This window comes from Anguilla anguilla, chromosome 9, assembly GCF_013347855.1.
Source record: "Anguilla anguilla isolate fAngAng1 chromosome 9, fAngAng1.pri, whole genome shotgun sequence".
Lineage (NCBI taxonomy): Eukaryota > Metazoa > Chordata > Actinopteri > Anguilliformes > Anguillidae > Anguilla > Anguilla anguilla.
Window position 1 is genome coordinate 41,823,341 of NC_049209.1, and position 17,540 is coordinate 41,840,880.

Sequence of the window (17,540 nt, forward strand, 5' to 3'; positions counted from 1 at the left end):
AGCAAAGTATACATTCCATTCATTCTGAGCCTTAACTATGTTGATTTGTCACTCTAAGAAGTTATCGTTAAAGTCCGTCAAATTTGCATCAAGTGGCTTTGTAACCCTTCATGAATTACTTTACATTCTCCTTATAGCTAGGCTAAGCTGGTGCACTTTATCAAATTTACAAGACATTTCTGATCATTTTGGGAGGGAGAATGGGGTGGGGTTAATGGTCCGCTCTAGATGTTAAATTGTACAGATAAATGTATAATATTTTTGACCACTACAACTGTTTTGTACTTAATGCAGTTTGTGCTTTTTGTCAATGTGACAAACTTAACTTGCCTCTGTTAATCTTTTATGCACATTGTTAATCTTTTATGCACATTGTATAGTATCTGTTAGCTCAGATATTCAGCCTGTCCCTCCCTCTAGTATTCCTGGAACAAAAGGGAGGACAACTTTACATAAAGGTCGTAAAAAAAAAAAAGAACAGCAACTTTGACTCACATTTATTTTTCAGAATAACTGCCATCCATGTTTCGTCTCCCTACATGTTGGAGTGAACAAGTTTGAGTGCACAGCAATGCTCAATTAAAGTGGTCTTTTTATATTAATACCTGTGGATTACCGGAGATTGTGTGTATGTGTGAGACCAAATTCATGTTGAGTGTATGAACTGTGTCTTGCAACAGCAGACGGGTTTCTGCGTAAATGGTAGGTGACTTATAATGCAAGACAATGTGACAATGATCACAAATATAAAGACTCATTTGAGTAAGCATTTGTCAGCAAATTCCAACAGATGTGAAAATTAATATGCAGGCATAAAGGGACAAGAGCTTGGAGTAATGGTATTGAAGGAAATTCACAAATCAAATCTGATTGACGCTTGAAGTACAAGGTTTTCTTTGCTTCTACTGGTATTTATTATATTGCTCACTTTGGATTGTCTCTACCTGAGAATCCCAGGAGACATAGTTGCAATATCCACAGCTTTAAAAATCCCAGCTCAATCTGTTTATTTCATGTTTCTTTCATTCCATATTTTGATCAGAAATCTACTTTTATACAGTGAAATTAAACCTGAAAATTAAAATACCTGAGTATTTTCCATTTACAAAAGTGCAATAGTTACGAACTATAATCAGAAAAATCTATATTTTATCTTTTCTTGATTGATCAATTACCTTGAGCATAAATAGTTCAAATATTATCATAAGATTTACAATTAAACCTAAAAGTTAAAAATTCTAAAATAAATGAGTATTTGTTCCTCTATTCCCAAAAGTACATTATCATTCAGTGTATAGACTAGTATTCATTTAACTGAAATGGTGACTACGATGCAGTTAGTTTCTAATAGCAGATGTCACCTATCTGTACATGTATACAGCCTGACATTTTACCATTAGAAATGTTTGCCAGCATGTCACTGCAACAATAGCACTTGCAGTTCCATTAGTGTCCTGTTCTTTGGCGACTACTATTGAATGTGTGGAATGTTGTTTACCAGCTCACCAGCTGAGCAGCTTCCCCAAGTGAGAGAAAAAATATATATCTAGCACCTTTTCCATTGGATTGTTCCATTTTCTCTATATAAGGGCTCATAAAAAAAGGTCTGGAGCCTTGCTGGGTATGCTGTCTTTCAAAGATAGCAAACTGTTGATTGCACAGAATGAGGCATTTAAGATTAGTTTCCGCCCCTTGTATCCAAAATAGATGTACATGCTTACATAGATTAACCCAAATCCACGTTGAACCTGCCAGTGAGTCAGATCAGTTCTGATAACCAATGGTCCGATTAGAAAAATTTTAAAGGTATCAATATCATGTCACAAAAATCATTGTTGGCCCTAAATCCTGAAAGTATGGACACTGAAACCAAACTTTAAAATAAATATTTCAAAGATAAAGCAAATGACAACATTCCAAGTAAGTATTCTGTTCAAACTGGTTTCAGGATGTAATTATGGGAAGTGCATAAATGTAGGTCTTGAAAATCCAGCACACACACGGGAGCACTTTGCTGTGAGTTTAGGAAACACCAATCCATAGTCTCTTATTCAAAGCTGTGCTTGAATACGAGGGGTGTACATGTTCACAAGGTGTTGACAGGGCAGGACTCTGCGAGGGAGGGGCAGTCCTCATATTCCTGTAGAAGGGGGCTGTTCAGCGCTGTCGGGTCTTCGCTCTGTACACACACGCAGCGGAAGCTCCAGCTTTCGAGGGAAAAAAGTTTCCTGGGGACACCAACCCAGCTCCTGTGCACCCCGCCACTACAAGGAGAGAAGATGGGGAAAACTTCTGAGGACTGTCCACAACGGCAGGACAGACTCTCAGAGAGAGCTTGCAACTCTTGCATTTTGAACAAGGCGTTGCCGAGAAGGGCATTTCAAGAGCGAACCTGTAGCCTACCTCATTGTGGAGCACCACACCCTTCCACTGCTGGCATCACTCCAAGCGGAGTTACAGGAAGGGAAGCGTTTTTTCTGAGCCTGAGCCTCAGCCTTGAGTTTCAGTCCTTCCGCCAGAACCTCCTCAACCTCCCGTAATGCTGTTGTGGGCTCCCCGTTCTCGCTGTAGTATCGTCCAATCAGCCTGCCTTAAAATAGGCAATAGGATTAAATAATGATCTTGTTTCTGAAATTGGCATTGTTGGTAATTACTAACTTGTTGCAGGGAGCAATGACTTCCAAAATATGTTCACTGTGAAATATTCTGAAGGGCTGCAGATCTTACCAAGATTTTTTCTTCTGTCTTGTGTACAGATCATACACATAAGCTTTTTTCTATTTACTGTATTGACAACACATGAGGTAACTTGGATACTATCACACTTACCTACTGGTTTATATTCCTTCTGATAAAAGGCCAGCCAGTCGAACAGAGCCACTATCTGTTCAGGGGAGAGACCAGATAGGTCATCTGTTTGTCCAGTTTCTGAAAAATCCCCTGTCACAAAGGCACGTGACGCATCTTTACCTGAAAGCAACACCACAAACATCGCAGCAGTCATAATCCTATCTGATCAATAATCAGCATAGAATTTTGGTTTCGTACATTTTTGATCTCTCTACACTTCTCTCCATCCATGAACATTATAGCTTTGTTTAAAAGGCTACCGACTGCGACTGCAAAATAATCGAGGATTTACCTGCAAACAAATGGTAACCACCACCTGGTCCATAGTGCTCCCGCCCTCGACTAACATCAAACACCTGTCCCAGTACTGAAAGGTAAAGTCCGTTGCTGTCCGATTCGCCGTTATACAACGAAAGATCGTTTTCTCCCAAAAGGCGTACTTCTTCTTTGCGTCTTCCGACCGAAAATAAGAGGGACACTGTATTTTCATAAATACTATCTAAATCATAGTGTACGCTCAGAAAGACAATAGATGCAGAGATTACCGTTAGAATGAAATATTTTAACATAATGTAGGTAGCGAACAAGTTGAAAACAGAATTAGCTATCGTAGCTTGCTCAAACCATCGCTAACATCGATGTATTTCAGGAAATCATACTGCAGTTTTTCTACCTGACATCAAGTCACTTTTGAACCTAGGAACTACAAAAGGGAAGTCTGTAGTCCGGATAGGAACCATGTGTAACTCATTTCCTGTTTAGTAATCGATGGTTTCCGTTTACTGTTCCCGTATTTTAAAATCAAAGATCGTGTGTATTTTGGATGCACCACTCACCTGTCGTTCATTTGTTTATTTTAATAAGTGGCTGATATTTGAAAACATGTAAATGTTATTCAGAAATTTAAAAAATGCTGATTCAGTATCAATATCAAATGTAAAAATAGCAGACAAATGGCTCTGTCTACTCATGATACTGTTCCTTTAAAAAATAAATAGCTGAAGCAATTAATTTAGCTAATTAATTTTCTAAATGACTGTTATGTACTGCATATGTTCAAGTTGTTGAGGAAAATACTTTACCAAGTGCACTTGCCCCACATAGTGAATTGTACGTTTGCCAAAGAAGCAGGCGAGTGAATGATGGTTGTTTTCTGATTCATTTAATTGACCCTGAAAATATGCAGTAAAATTACGTGTTCTATTGGATATCAAAAAAGGCCGAACCATTTTAAATATTCTGTGTTTCCTTCCATATATGGTAAGAGGGAAAATATTATTTTGTTTGTACTTATTTTTTCTATGTGTCTTGAGGAACTTGAATTACAGGCTCTATAATCTTGATGTCAAAACGCCTTATTTATAGTGCTTACAGGACAAAAACCCCAGGTTATGTAAACAAAAAGTGTGCATCTAGAATGGTTTCTCGACCCGAGTACTATCAAGACCGCCACAACACGGGTTTTTAGTTTTCCCCGAAGTCATAATACACTATAAACTATAACAAATGGGGAGATCATCGTACCGCAAGCAAAAACCAAAGACAAAAGGAGAAACACATCGCAAATGTTTACAAATTAAGAGCGTTTACAAATTGGTTATGGTAACTAATGAAATCATAGTTTCAGGGACAGTAGCCTAGCCTACTCATCGGAATGATTGGAATGTTTCAGACAAAATTAGCAATGCTGAAACAGCTCTTAAACTGTTGGTTTGTTAGGAACGCCATTTTTAAAGTTTAGTGACTATGTATGCTATTCTGTGAGCTAGTTTACAATTTAGTGTGTAGTCAGCAGTATAACAACTACCTATATAACAACGAAATACAATTGTAGTCAGCTGATGAGGGACTACCGTCATCGCGAACTGGGTTCAAAGTTTTCTCAGGATTAATGACGTATGCACGTACTGTACGTCAATGCGGTAGTGGCAACGGAAGAACACAGTTCGGGCTAGCTGTGGTTTTGACAAGCCCAAGCCAGAAACTGACCATTTTTCTTCGCTAACCGGGCGGCTGAAAACCCGACGAAAGCCCGAGGCCGCTGAACAATATGGGGAACGCAGAGAGCGGCTGTGGAGGGGGTAGTGGAGACGAGGAGGACGTTGAAACCGAGAGCCCTGGGTTTGCAGGGGGCAGCCCGGCCTCTGGGGCCACGGGCGGCGGCGGTGCTGTAAGTGGCGGAGGATCTGGCACTGGAGCTGGCGGAAGGGGGTCGAATAACCCTCCAGCACCAGGCTGTGGGCTTCCAACCCCTGGAGCTTTACTAGAGCAAGTGAAGCTGAGAGAGGCAACGGCCCGCATGAGCGATTCGTGGGTCGCCATTTCCGAATCGGTCCTGACTCGGAACGAAAGTACATTGGTGCGGCGGCTGGAAGAACGACTTAGCCGTGGAGAGGAGTCGGTGACCGTGGAACAATTCTGCGAGATGCTGGAGAGCAGGGACGCTCCAAGAGAAGAGTGCGAAGAGGTGTGTGTTTCTATTGCACTACTTTAGCCTGACATTGGAGAATAAGTAGTTAACGTCTGCTGTGTGCTATCGATTTGCTAGCTCGCTACTAATACGGATGATTAGAATACTGCCAACATATTGCCACCATATATTATACGATGGCATAACTGTCAATAATGTTATAACTCAGCTATCTTGCTATTCGTTCTGCTAGTCTGGTTTGGTGGTAGTTTGTTAGTTTGCAAACGAACACTACATGGTTTCCCACGACTAACCTAGCTAGCCAAGTTACTTGTAAAACAAGTCGCGGAGTTAGCTCCTTTTAGCTACCTAGTTAGCCATATACCTGAACCCATTATTATTTGCTTGACATGCGCCTTTTATCCCCGTTTCTTGTCACGCACTGACAGGGCTTACCATTGGCATATTATATATTTATTAAAGTGGACATAATGCCAGTGATTTATGTGTACAACGACCTAACTAAACTACAGCCTTCAAGTTTTGAGCTCAGGTACTTAATTAGCATAATAATATGTCGTATTACTTAAAGTCACTGTCTTGCAACATGTCTGACATAGTAAGCACAATCTGGGTAGATTACAAAACCACTTAATTGTGTCTATTGCAACGTCCAGTTGTATGAATTCCTTTGTCTGCTTCAATAATACGTTCTATTGAAAATACAGTAGCTGCTGCATACCTTGTTTTACATGTAAGGTGACTGAGTTTTCTGTAGAGAAGAAGTCGCATGCTTTCATGTTGTTTCCTGCACAAAGTTAAGTTTGAAGTACATATATCTAGATGTCTTCTATTAAAGAACCAGAACCAAATCACTCAATGGCCATTAGGGCTCAGAACAATAAGTGATTTTTCAGTTATCCCTCTTGATGTCTTGAGTGTCAGAACTTCTTTTATTTGTAACAGGTTTTGTCATGTTTGTGGCGCTGACTGTCAGATCTGTTGGTTTGTGTCACAACGGAGGACTGTTGTTGATCTTTCTCGTTTTTGTTCCCGGTCTCAGGCTTTTGGGCAGTTTGATGCAGAGGGCGATGGCATTGTGGATGTAGAGAATATGCTGATGGCTTTAAAGAACTGCAATGGGGCCAATCTGCAAGGAGAACTTAGTCATGTCATCAGACAGCTGCAAGCTTGCTCCCTCACCCCAGGTAAAATTTGGTTTATTAAAGCTATGGGGAAAACGTGTGCCTTTATATGCAGATCTTAACGAGTAAAATTCCACCGGGCAACTCGGCTTTTGCACTTGAGAGGCTGAGAGCACGCGAGGATGGGATTATGGTTGCGCCACAGCAATGCATTTGCCATTATTTAATAAACCTTGTTTGTTTTTCAGGATTTGTTGATATCTTCTCCAAGTCGAAAGACCGCCTGGGCGCACATGCATCCAAGATACTTAAATTCCTGCATCGCAACAGAATCCCCAGCAGTGCCATTCCTTTCCCTGTTTTGGAGAGCTACAACAGCATCTGCAGCATGCGGTCTTCTGTTGTGCAGGACTACTTGGAGTTCCTTCTTCAGAAAGAGAAGGGTAAAACTTTGCACTTGGTCACTTCAGTGAAATGGTTTCTTATTAAGTTTCCTTTTCAGCTTTTGCATGTATCTAAGTTAATTTTTCTCTGGTACCCATTTGTCTTTGGTGTTTCATTGGTGGTTCACTTTGATGGAGAACAAGGCACCTCCTTAAGCAAACTAAAACATTCTCCCTCTGTAAAATTCTATTAGCGAACATAAGCACTGATTTGAGGTAGTTTATTGTCAATTTGTGTGCTATGTATCCAAGCCCTCCAAAGTACAATTCATACTGGATGTACCTAATGTATGTACCAGGTTTGGGGTCAAAGACATGTCAATTCAGTCAATTAAATTGAAAATTAAAATTCAGTTCTTGAATTGAAAAATGGCAACAATGTCCAATTTGAATTTATTCAGTTAATGAATTCAATTTCAAGTCGGTATAGGCCTAGATGATGGATGGAATTCAATTTCAGTTCTGTTCCTGAATTTACTGAATTGGAATGAAATTGGCCCCATATCGGGTACATATTCAGTTTTTACCAGCTTGGAGTTAGTATAATCTAGTAATGCAGTGTGACTGCCTCTGCACAATTTTAGTAGTCTTTAAAACACTTCCAGCCACCTGAGATGGACCATGGTCCACCAGCAGAGCAGTCTGCTGTTTCACTGGAAGACTGTGCATGTTGTGGGTGTCAGAGAGCTTATTTTGCTGGCTTTTATCTGCCAAGACCCCCAGTGTGTTTTTTTGTTTGTTTGCTTTTACATAAACGACAAGTCGCTGCATACCATCCGCTTTGAATTTGTTTACTCGGAAAATGTGAGCATGGAAACCCAAGTAAAACAGCGTAGAATAAACAGTGCAGTATCCCCCAGGTTCAACTGCAGGCCTGTATTGTACGTTACTCTGCACAATTGTATTCATTTGTGTGTAGCAAATGATAGGTGTCTGAGTTATCAGTTGATATACCATTGGGATGTCCTAAAATCAAGTGAGAGTGATGAATATATTTATTTCTGATGACATGTTTTCAGATTTTCTCATTTTCCCCCTCTCAGACTTGGACATCCAGTACAGAGCTGAGCTGAACCGTGACCCTGAGGTGGACCAAGTCAAAATAGTCACCCAGTGCTTCAGCTCCATCGAGGCCTCGTCCAGTGCTGCTGATGTCTACAAGATGACGAACGGAGAAACGTCCTCGTTTTGGCAGTCCGATGGAAGCGCCCGATCGCACTGGATTAGGCAAGGCTGCTTTGATTATATTTATGGCTCAGCTGTATGCATGCGTTCCTGTTTCACTCAGCGCTAATAGGTGTTCACACTATGGTCTAGAATGCTACTAGCTTGCCTATAGGCCGTGTTATTAGCGGACTGCATTTGGGAGCCTCCTGCAGCTAAACACTATTGGCTTTGTCCCAATGGGATACGGTGGGCTAAGAAGATCACAGAAAACAGCAACTTTTCTATTAAATTGGAGAAAGTATTAGAAGCCGTTCAACTGTATTTTACCCTGTAACGCATGCAACGTGTCATTTCCTGCAGGTTAAAAATGAAGCCGGATGTGGTGCTGAGGCGGCTGGCCATTGCGGTGGCCTCGAACGATCACAGCTACATGCCCCAGCTGGTGTCTGTCGCCGTGGGGAAGAACCGGCGGTGCCTGCAGGAGATCCGGGACATCCGCATCCCCAGCAACGTCACGGGCTACGTAGCGCTCCTGGAGAACGCCAACATCAGCCACCCCTGTGAGTGGACCTGGCTCCATCCGTCTTTGCTCTGACTTCCGGGATGAGAAATCTCACGCTCTTCATTCTGATGTTCTCTTTTGTTGACTCTGGCTGTTTTTCTCTTACGAGCTGAAGATGCCACTTTCTGCTGAAACAACCCCCAGCATCTAACAGGATGTATGAGGTTGATCTTCTTCATGTTGTTATTCTGGTTTTTGTTGACTGCCCCTTCTTCTTCTTGTCTTTTCTTCAGATGTTCAGATCAACATCAAGCGCTGCCTCAGCGACGGCTGTGACACACGCATCCACGGCCTGAAAACCATGGGCTACCAGATCACCAAGAACAAGGAGGTGTCTGTGTCGGACGCCTCAGCCATCTGGTACCTCTCTCTGCTGACCTCCCTTGTGACCGCCTCTATGGAGACCAACCCGGTGCTGGCACAGACGGTCCTTCAGAGCACGCAGTGAGTCTCCCCCTCATCGCCTTTCCTCTTTTCGGGGGTCTGTCTGATGCGCGTGAAGCCAATTACACGTCTTAGACCCTCGAGGTCAAATCTGTACATTAGACAAGCGAAAACGTTTAGGAACTGTAAGCAAGCCTCCTTGCAGTGGGGTCGTTTCTGGTACCCATTTTTGCTGTTTTTCCAGCATGTGTGAATAATTCTGTTTGTTTTTTTTTCCCATCAGGAAAGCCTTGCAGCACATGCCTCCTCTGTCCTTAACTCCTGGCTCGACTGAGTTTCCCAAGTTCTTCTCACCCAACATTCTGGAGGAAGTGGATGGGTTTCTCCTCAGGATAGCTGAGTAATGGCAACTTACGCAATACAATTATCTATCAGTTCTTTATTTTCATTCATGAATCAGTAAAACATATATAATGCAGCACACTGAATGGGAAGAAACCTCATATCAGGGACTAGTTAGGCCAGACAGGTGGATGTCATCAGTCCAGATTTGTACTTGTCAAAAAAAGTCTACCAGTTTGTATGAACTAATTCACTGACTGGGAAATTATAATGTAGGAGTCAGCAGAGATTTTAGATGTTTATGCTTTCTTGTTTTTTAAAATGATGTATTTTAAAATATGTGTTATGTATATATTTTTCATTATGGTTTTTGGTCATTTATCTTGAAGAAATTACATTATTTGAGGAACCCATTAAAGTCTTCCGTTATGAAATACAAAGTGGATTATTGCAGCTATCAGGAGTGGTCTTTCGTGTAGTGTAAGGCAGAGGTGATGGCAATTATGTATCCCTGGGTTTAGTCTTTGATTGCTGGATTTAGTCTTCTTTCTGAACCTCCTCTGAGCTGTGTGAAACGTGCCGTTTGCGTGTGTGTGTGTGTGTGTGCCTCTCAGCTGCTGTGTGAGCCCGGAGGCGGAGCTGACCCTGCTGGCCTTCGCCTTGGCCCGGGGCAGCGTGGCCAAGGTCATCCTGTCCCTGTCCAGCATCAGCGACCACCTGGACTCCGAGTACCGTGCCTCCTCTCTCATCTCCTCCATGGCCTCCGTCAGACTCAAGCTGCTCTACAAGAACTGTAAGCCTCCTCCTTTTCCAGAGATGGAGTAAAAAGAATCGATTGCAAAAGCCACCGTAAAATGTTAAGCACTGGATGTCAGCTGGTCAGTAGATTTGATGTTAATGCTCACCGCGCTGTTGTTGTGATGCTGGTGTAAGAATCCCCTTAGCTTCGCCGAACAGCAGAAGCATCCCAGTGGAGAAGGAACGCGTATAGTGTTACCCGGTGCTGCTGGAACGGGATTCGTTTAATGTTATCTCGGTTATCTGACTGCAAAACAACGTTTTAACCTTTCCTCTGTGCAAGCAGTTATACACAGAGGGTGAGCGAGCTGTCTGTGTCTGTGTATTTGCAGTGTATGTTTGTTATGTAATGCTGTTTTTTTTGTATGTGTTTTATAATTTTGTATTTGTGTCTATAGGACCCCCTTGAAAATGAGATGCTACGTCTCAAGGGGTTATCCTTTCAATAAATTCCTTTCAGATTCCTTTCACATACATACATTAGACTGCAAATGAGGGGCTACAGCCTCTTGCTGCCTGTATGGCTCTGTACAGATCGCTATGTGTCTTTACAGACATGGATGTGCCTCTGGCTCGTGTAGGCCTTAAAGATACAATTGTGTGTTTTGCGATGGCACTAGTGTATAGGCAAGTGATTTCAGGGTACAGATATCCTGAGCTCTAAATGTAGGTTAGGACCTTAAGACTGCTGGGTCTGTAGCGGTTTAGAGGAAGAACGCCAGGTTTAAGTGGATGTAATTTATTATACTGTGTGTTCAGTAATAGAAATAGATAATGTGCACTGCAAAATGTGGTGAAATAGCTAAACACGAATGTCACGCAGCGGGTCGTATTGACGAGCCTCCTCAGACCATTGTACTTTTACTCAAGGATCAAAGAAAAACAGCAAATCATCAGAGAAAGACGCAATTACTACAGACCAACAGGTCTATCAAACCAGGTTAATCATTGTAGTACAACTGGCTGCTGACTCATAGATAACTTGCATTACCTTCTGTTTACTTTTAAATGCTGTTCCCAGATCTTTTGTCAGCATCCACACCAGCAATGACACAAACTTGTTCCCCATGACATCAGCTTTCCAACAACAGCAAACACGATTAGGCTGTATATGGCAAACCTAAGGTTCGCATATTGCTGATGCAGCAGAATGATTGCAACTGTGCAGTATTGGGGCCGTAGCACTGTCTGTTTATCAGACCTTTCTGACTCCCTGTCAGCACCGTAAACACAGTCTGATAAGGGGCACGCTTCTGTAAACCACCCTACAATTGCTGTTCACATCCAACTTGAGCGTGGTTCCTACCCTCCTCCAGCGCTCCTCTGCCATAGTTAGCGATTGGCGGTTGTTAATGGCGGACGAGGTCTTTGAAGTTGTCTCCTGTGATTTTGTGCCCTTGCGCAGGGAAGCCCATCCAGCTGCATCTGCAGGCCTGTGACGTGAAGGGGAAGGAGGAGAAGTCTGGCCCGGAGAACATGCTGACGGAACCTTCCAGTGGCGACGGTAGGGCCGCCATGACCCGCTCAGCATCTTTCTGTTGTCTCCAGTAACCTGCACGCTGCCTCAGATCTCTATTAGTTATGAAATATAATGGCTCCTGGATTGATTGTGACTCCTCTATTCCTTATCATATTTTCAAGATTCTTTCTTGTATTGGATATGTAAGATGGATTTCCACGTGTCTTCTTTCCTTGTTCGGGAATAAGTTAGCCATGCGATTTCCCCCCAATAATCTCACTTTTGAGCAGAGAATAATGATTATGAATTAAATAAAGTAGTTATTTGTTGAAATAACCCACACTTTTTTCGACATGAAAAATAAATTTTGGCCTTAAATATTCGTCCAGTGATTATCCAGGGCTTATGGTACTGTAGACTTATACTCAGTCTTTTTTGCCGCACAGTGAAATGGGTGAGTCAGGTTGAATGAAAGGCCTTTTTACACCAGTTTCCTCATGTTTACATTGGCTGAGAAAATCTCAAAGTCAAACCCATGACTAATTTACAAAGCTTCCCCAACAGGAGGCAGTTTTTCCCCCATTTTAGAAAATGGAGTAAATTATTTAGTCAGACTGTCACCAGCAGAACGCTACTTTCACTCCTGCTGAGCATTCCGTGATCTGAGAGCAGTGTTGTGCTTAATGGTGGACCAGTGCCAGGCGATGGGTCCCTCCCCCTTCTGTCCATGTTTCTGTATTTAGACCTTTGTTGCTGGGACAGGTTAGGCCTCTAGGTAATAATTCAGGGGCGCTGGTTCTAGGGGGGTAACCATATTTAGTTGCGTGCTTGCACTTGGTAGAGTGGGAGAGTCAAGCAGAAGTCTAAGCTGTAAAGAAAATAAGTTACCGCAGAGCTAATGGCATATTTTTATGTGATTATTGCACTTGGTTATTGTTATTATTAGTGTACTGGTTTTATTTTACAATTCTGTCAAGTCATGGTGTGATCCAACTTGGCTGCAACTTTCAATGCCAAGAGTTGGGTTTTCATAATTATTTTTTGTCATATTTGTTTTCATGATTATTTCTCGTTATCCTCCAAAAGTTTCAACGTCATGTTAAACCACATCTGTGTTGCTTTTAATCACATTTAGCCATTTTATCCCTGCCAGTGTCAATATGAATTGTATGTAAATTGTGTTGCTTTCAGGTTTCCTCACAGAGAGTGGCAAGAAAAAGGCCAGCGTAATCTTATCAACAGAGGACCAGACCAGTTTCCAAATCACTCAGATAAAAATCAAAGTGAGTCACGGCCTCTCATTCCTGATTCTAGAAAATTCCTATGGCCTTTTAACCGCTGCACCTCTTGTTGGGTTTGACCTCGATTACAAAAATGAATAGATTGAGTTACTCCTTGCTTACTAGACACCTTCACAACTGTACTACAATTACCCTTTTATCTACAACTGTCCCTTGGGGATAAATGCTCTATTGTATTATTGTATTGTTCATACTGAATAACAATAGCTCAAAATAAATTGTCTTGTAACGTTGCCATAGTGCTTATTTTAAATCCAGCAAGCATTTGTCTCAGACTATTGTTACTCATTATAGGTGCGCAAAGGAGCGATTGGTGCCAAATGTGGTCTTGTGTTCGCCTATAACGAAGCGGACTCGTTTGACGCCGACAAGCACTTCAAGAGGTTTAAGAAATATGATTCCTGGGACTACAAGAACTACAAAGATTTTGTAAAAGACAAGTAAGGCCATCAGTTAAAATATCATATCATATAATAGCGTTCCCTTTTTTTGTTTTGAACACACAACCCTGGCTTACTCATTTTTGAATCTTCAGTTATGATATTGAATTACTTGGCTGCAAAAGACAGTAATTATGTGAGGAACAATGTACAGCTAGGGAGGTGTGACAAAATACGCCCAGTTAGGGCTTATTTTCAAACAAGTTCACGGTACAATATCCCCATATAGCAATGCTGCTTTCCAAAAAATAAAAAATAAATTATCTGCCCCAATTTGTGGCAACAAACAACATCAGCTTATAGTCTCCTTGCAAGCATAAGCGGGCTAGCACACATTCTGAATTTTGGGTGCTACACAAAAATCTAACTGTACGTTTCCATTTATGGTGAAGTGTGACATGTTAAAGGGAGAATTTTTTGGATATTGATGGTCAGAATTGGAGTACCACTGTTCCCATAGCAGGATCAGCTTTTAACACTTTCCTTCTTTCCACGCTTTTTTCCAGTATTGCCGAGTTGATGGTAAAATTAGTTATTGACACAAGAGCGACCTCTTGGCTACATAGACTGCAGTGAGATCTGGTGTGAGCAGTCATTACACTGTAATAACGACCACTTTTTAACCAGTCAGAATCGAACCTCTTACAATGCCATCGAATGTCTTACAAAGCCGTGATACGAAAATTTATGTTGAACAGGAATCAATGCAATTTTGCATTCTTTGTGTGGTTATGAATGACTATTGAAACAATATCACCAAGAGTATGTGCCCTGTAACTGTTCTGAGTATGTCTATGTGACTCCCCAGCACTAAGGTTTTGGAGCTGTCAGAGGACGAGCCCATCGGCTGGTTTGAGCTGGAGGACGACTGGAACGACGTTGAGATCAAGCTGCAGCAGTGTCGCATTGTGAAGGTGCCCCTCCAGTCCACCGATCCTCCGACTGCCCTGCTTCATGCATTCCTGCAGAGAGTTTAGAATCAGTCTTGAGTTCCTACATGAGTGCTGAATTTAAGGAGAGGCTTATATGAAATGTTACATTCCTGAATGACTTAACTCGGGCCAGTTAGGAACCCAGCATGTACACCAAACTGTTGCCCTAGTAGTTGCTAATGGAAACCACAAGAATGAAGTTATGCTTCCCAATTTTGGCTGGGGATCATATTTGTAGTTAAATTGCACATATGGTGCTGAAGCAGTATTACTGTATGTTATCTACATCAGTCTTTCTCAACCCTGGTCCTGGGGACGCATGTTTTAGATGTTTCCCTGCACCAACACACCTGATTCAAATGAATGGGTCGTCATCAAGCTTTGCAGAAGCCTGATAACGACCCATTCATTTGAATCAGGTGTGTTGGAGCTGGGAGCCATCTAAAACATGCAGGGCAGTGGGTCCCCAGGACCAGGGTTGAGAAACACTGATCTACATGATGTATTACTGCTGATTGAAGAGCTTCACACACATGCAGTCCATTTGTATGGCTGAGTATGTCCTGAAACACCTTGCTCAAGGGTGGTACAGCAGCATCCCACTCGGGAATCAAACCTGCAGCCACTCAGTTACAAGCTCAGTTCCCTAACTGTAATGCTGTACTACACAGGGTTGGGCGATATACCACAACGATAATTATCAAATGCAGTAACAGTCATCGCCACCATATGGTGTATTACCTTTCTTTTAATCATTTTTACTTATTATACCTGATGCGGCAGCAAACGTCCAAACTTCAGAGGTCGTGTGAAATGCGTCTATGGAAAAACACGTCACTACTGTTCTCTGTTGGGTGTTCATAAGGCAGCCAATCAGTAGCAAAGTCATACAGCTTCCTTGTGATCATTTGATTTGTTTTTGTCAATCGCATGGAAGCTGCAATGCCTTTCTGTTGACTGGCTGTCTTATCAACCAATCAGCAGCGACTAGGCTGCCACTGCCACCTTTTATAAGAAATGAAGTGCTTGAGGGGCCCTCCGTGCCTTTGCGCTCACTTCCTGTCTCCCTCCGCAGTTCCTGATGATGAAGTTCCTGTGCCCGCGGCAGGACACCGCGGAGCGGCTGGGCATCCAGCAGCTCAGCTTCAGCGGGTACCTGTGCCCCGGGGCGGAGCACCTGGCCTCGGACGACCTGGCCCTGCAGGGGGAGTGCGCGGACGGCAGCGTCATCACCGGCCTGGACCTGCTGAAGAAGACGCTCTGCTTCATCCAGCAGCTGACTCGGGACATGGTGCGGCTCCCTCCCCTCTACTGCTGCTACCGCCCACTGAGAAACGGCAAAATCAGGGCGCAAGGAAATAATTAAAACTTCTAAAATAGAGAAAGGATATCTGAACTTCATGTATCCCAGGAATGATTTTCATTTATATTTGTACATGGTTGTTTTTTTTGTTTTATTTATATATTTTTTTGGGCTTTTTTCAGCTTTTATTAGACAGGATAGTGTAGAGAGACAGGAAGAACTAGGAGGAGAGAGAGGGAGAGACGTGCGACAAAGGTCGGCGGTCGGACTCGAACCGCCGACGTCACGGCCACAATGAGCATGTGGAAAGCGCTCTATGGGCTACGCCACTGGAGGCCCCTTGTACGAGGTTGTTTTGATGGAATTGTGTTTACTAGTGTACTAAGTCACAGTGTGTTTTGTGTTACTGTGGTTGTTCAGGCGCTGCAGGACATGTCCCTCTTCAAACAGAAGCTTCTGCTGGACTTCAGCGGCCTGAAGCTGCAGCTGTTCTGGAGCTTTTACAGCAAACTGAGGCAAAGGTATTCTACTGGAAGAAGAGCATTCAGCATGGCTGTGGAGTTGGAGATAATGTACTGATAATGATAATGATAATGATAATGATATATTACCTCAACCTCGTACTCATACTTCAGAATAAAAGTCCATATTTGTCAGGAGTTATTGGTTACTTTTCAGTACTACGTCCTCCTTGTAGCAGTATGTGAGTTTTTATGCCATTTGCAGGAGGGAGTCGGTCTGTTTGTGACAGGAGCCTGGCATGTTGTCTTTCTTTTACCTGTCAAGGCATAATCCACGTTAGTGTGCATGATAGAGAGACCAGGGCCCTGTGTCGCGAAGCGGGATTACTGAGCTAGATGGATAACTGCGCTGAGTAAAACCTGGAACCCTCCCAAATCTGGAACACGGACTGCAGTAATAAGAGCTGTTCCGGGTTTTACTCGGCGCTGCTATCCAGCTAGCGCTGCTTTGTGAAACAGCGCTCAGGATTTGACCCCGTTTCCTGTGTCCGCTCAGCGAGGGGGAGGAGGCGGTGAGGGCGCGCGTGCTGCTCCTGCAGCTGCTGCAGAACTGCTTCCCCGTGCTGCCCAGCCCGGGGGAGGGCCGGCGGGCGGAGTCGGCCTCCTGCAGCGCGGACCGCGACCCCGCCGAGGCCGTGTGGGAGCTCTACAGCCACCTGTGCGACCGTAAGGGCCCGGATACCGTCCCCCATTCTAAAAACCATTAAACGTGGTCTAAACGTCGCTTTTGAAGGTCTGCGCTCTAATGAGTGTTTTGTGTGTGACTGAGCAGTAGTGGACGGTCCAGACGGTGAGACCACGGTGGAGAAAGCGCTGAGGAAAGAGGCGGTGAAGGCCATTCTGAACGGGGCCGCCGTCTTCTTCCCCGACAAGCAGAGCCGGAGGGACAAGCTCTTCAACATGATGGTGAGAACCGGTCCTCCAGTCTCCCCTCCCTCGGGGGCCTGGCGCCGGCGCGGAGGCGTTAGCCGCGGTCGAAGCGGATCGCCGCGCGGTTTAAAATACCCCCTCTCTCTGCGTCCCTTCCAGAAAAACATCACCGACGAGGACCAGCCGGAGTCCCTGAAGCTGACCTTCGAGTCCCTGTGCAGCTACTTCAGGTGAGCGCCGCGTAGCATTGCTAGCTTCTCTTGCGCTCAGCCGCGGTGCGCGTTGCGAAAGAGGCCAGATGAGGTCGCTAACTCCTGTGTCCCGCGCAGCGATCAGGATCCCAGCGGTCTGCTCCTGCTCCCACCCAAAGGGGCCCCCGCCGATTTTGACATCAGCCCCATCCTGACGGTCATGGACACCCTCCTCCATGTGGCCACGCGTGAGGTGAGCCTCGCTTGTTCCCTGCAAGCCAACATTGATTTAAAATTTCAATGCATTATGGGAAATGTATGCATTTGCATATAAATAGTGATGATAATAATAATGGATTGTATAGTGCTTTCCATCTCATGTCATTGTGAGGAGATGCCGCATATCTGCCACCAGTTCTGGC

The 17,540-nt window shown here is 43.6% G+C and overlaps 2 protein-coding genes across 4 annotated transcripts in view; one reads left to right on the top strand and one right to left on the bottom strand.

Annotated features, from left to right (window-relative positions):
* Positions 1 to 482: 482 nt before the first annotated feature.
* LOC118236235 (neuferricin) lies at positions 483 to 3,571 on the bottom strand. Of its 2 annotated transcripts, none has more exons than XM_035434438.1 (4): positions 3,143 to 3,571; positions 2,830 to 2,970; positions 2,404 to 2,590; positions 483 to 2,264 (listed from the first exon to the last, which is right to left on the bottom strand). In XM_035434438.1, the coding sequence occupies exons 1-4, from the start codon at positions 3,417 to 3,419 to the stop codon at positions 2,087 to 2,089; spliced, it is 783 nt and encodes a 260-aa protein (XP_035290329.1). In that variant the 5' UTR covers positions 3,420 to 3,571; the 3' UTR covers positions 483 to 2,086. The 2 variants fall into 2 exon arrangements, with proteins under 2 accessions (XP_035290329.1, XP_035290330.1); XM_035434439.1 differs by having other exon boundaries at positions 2,830 to 2,884; positions 3,143 to 3,224.
* Positions 3,572 to 4,732: 1,161 nt separating this feature from the next.
* The window catches only part of zzef1 (zinc finger, ZZ-type with EF hand domain 1), a 45,010-nt gene continuing 32,202 nt past the window's right edge, over positions 4,733 to 17,540 (top strand). Inside the window, exons 1-18 of one of the 2 annotated variants that reach the window (XM_035434434.1) lie at positions 4,733 to 5,317; positions 6,324 to 6,468; positions 6,654 to 6,848; positions 7,892 to 8,075; positions 8,376 to 8,575; positions 8,811 to 9,021; positions 9,245 to 9,361; positions 9,918 to 10,096; positions 11,507 to 11,605; positions 12,752 to 12,843; positions 13,156 to 13,301; positions 14,110 to 14,215; positions 15,309 to 15,524; positions 15,957 to 16,057; positions 16,554 to 16,723; positions 16,830 to 16,963; positions 17,087 to 17,157; positions 17,257 to 17,371. In XM_035434434.1, the coding sequence (XP_035290325.1) occupies positions 4,901 to 5,317; positions 6,324 to 6,468; positions 6,654 to 6,848; positions 7,892 to 8,075; positions 8,376 to 8,575; positions 8,811 to 9,021; positions 9,245 to 9,361; positions 9,918 to 10,096; positions 11,507 to 11,605; positions 12,752 to 12,843; positions 13,156 to 13,301; positions 14,110 to 14,215; positions 15,309 to 15,524; positions 15,957 to 16,057; positions 16,554 to 16,723; positions 16,830 to 16,963; positions 17,087 to 17,157; positions 17,257 to 17,371 (2,898 nt within the window). In that variant the 5' untranslated portion in view covers positions 4,733 to 4,900. The remainder of the gene's footprint in view (positions 5,318 to 6,323; positions 6,469 to 6,653; positions 6,849 to 7,891; positions 8,076 to 8,375; positions 8,576 to 8,810; positions 9,022 to 9,244; positions 9,362 to 9,917; positions 10,097 to 11,506; positions 11,606 to 12,751; positions 12,844 to 13,155; positions 13,302 to 14,109; positions 14,216 to 15,308; positions 15,525 to 15,956; positions 16,058 to 16,553; positions 16,724 to 16,829; positions 16,964 to 17,086; positions 17,158 to 17,256; positions 17,372 to 17,540) is intronic. The other variant, XM_035434435.1, reaches the window with a different exon arrangement.

Excerpts from the sequence above, each read along its gene's own strand:
- LOC118236235 (XM_035434438.1), bottom strand. The coding sequence starts at position 3,419 with ATGTTAAAATATTTCATTCTAACGGTAATCTCTGCATCTATTGTCTTT. Across the intron at positions 2,591-2,829 it reads GAAGGAATATAAACCAGTAG|GCAGGCTGATTGGACGATAC; the intron begins GTAAGTGTGATA and ends GCCTATTTTAAG. Across the intron at positions 2,265-2,403 it reads GTGTGGTGCTCCACAATGAG|TGGCGGGGTGCACAGGAGCT; the intron begins GTAGGCTACAGG and ends CTCTCCTTGTAG.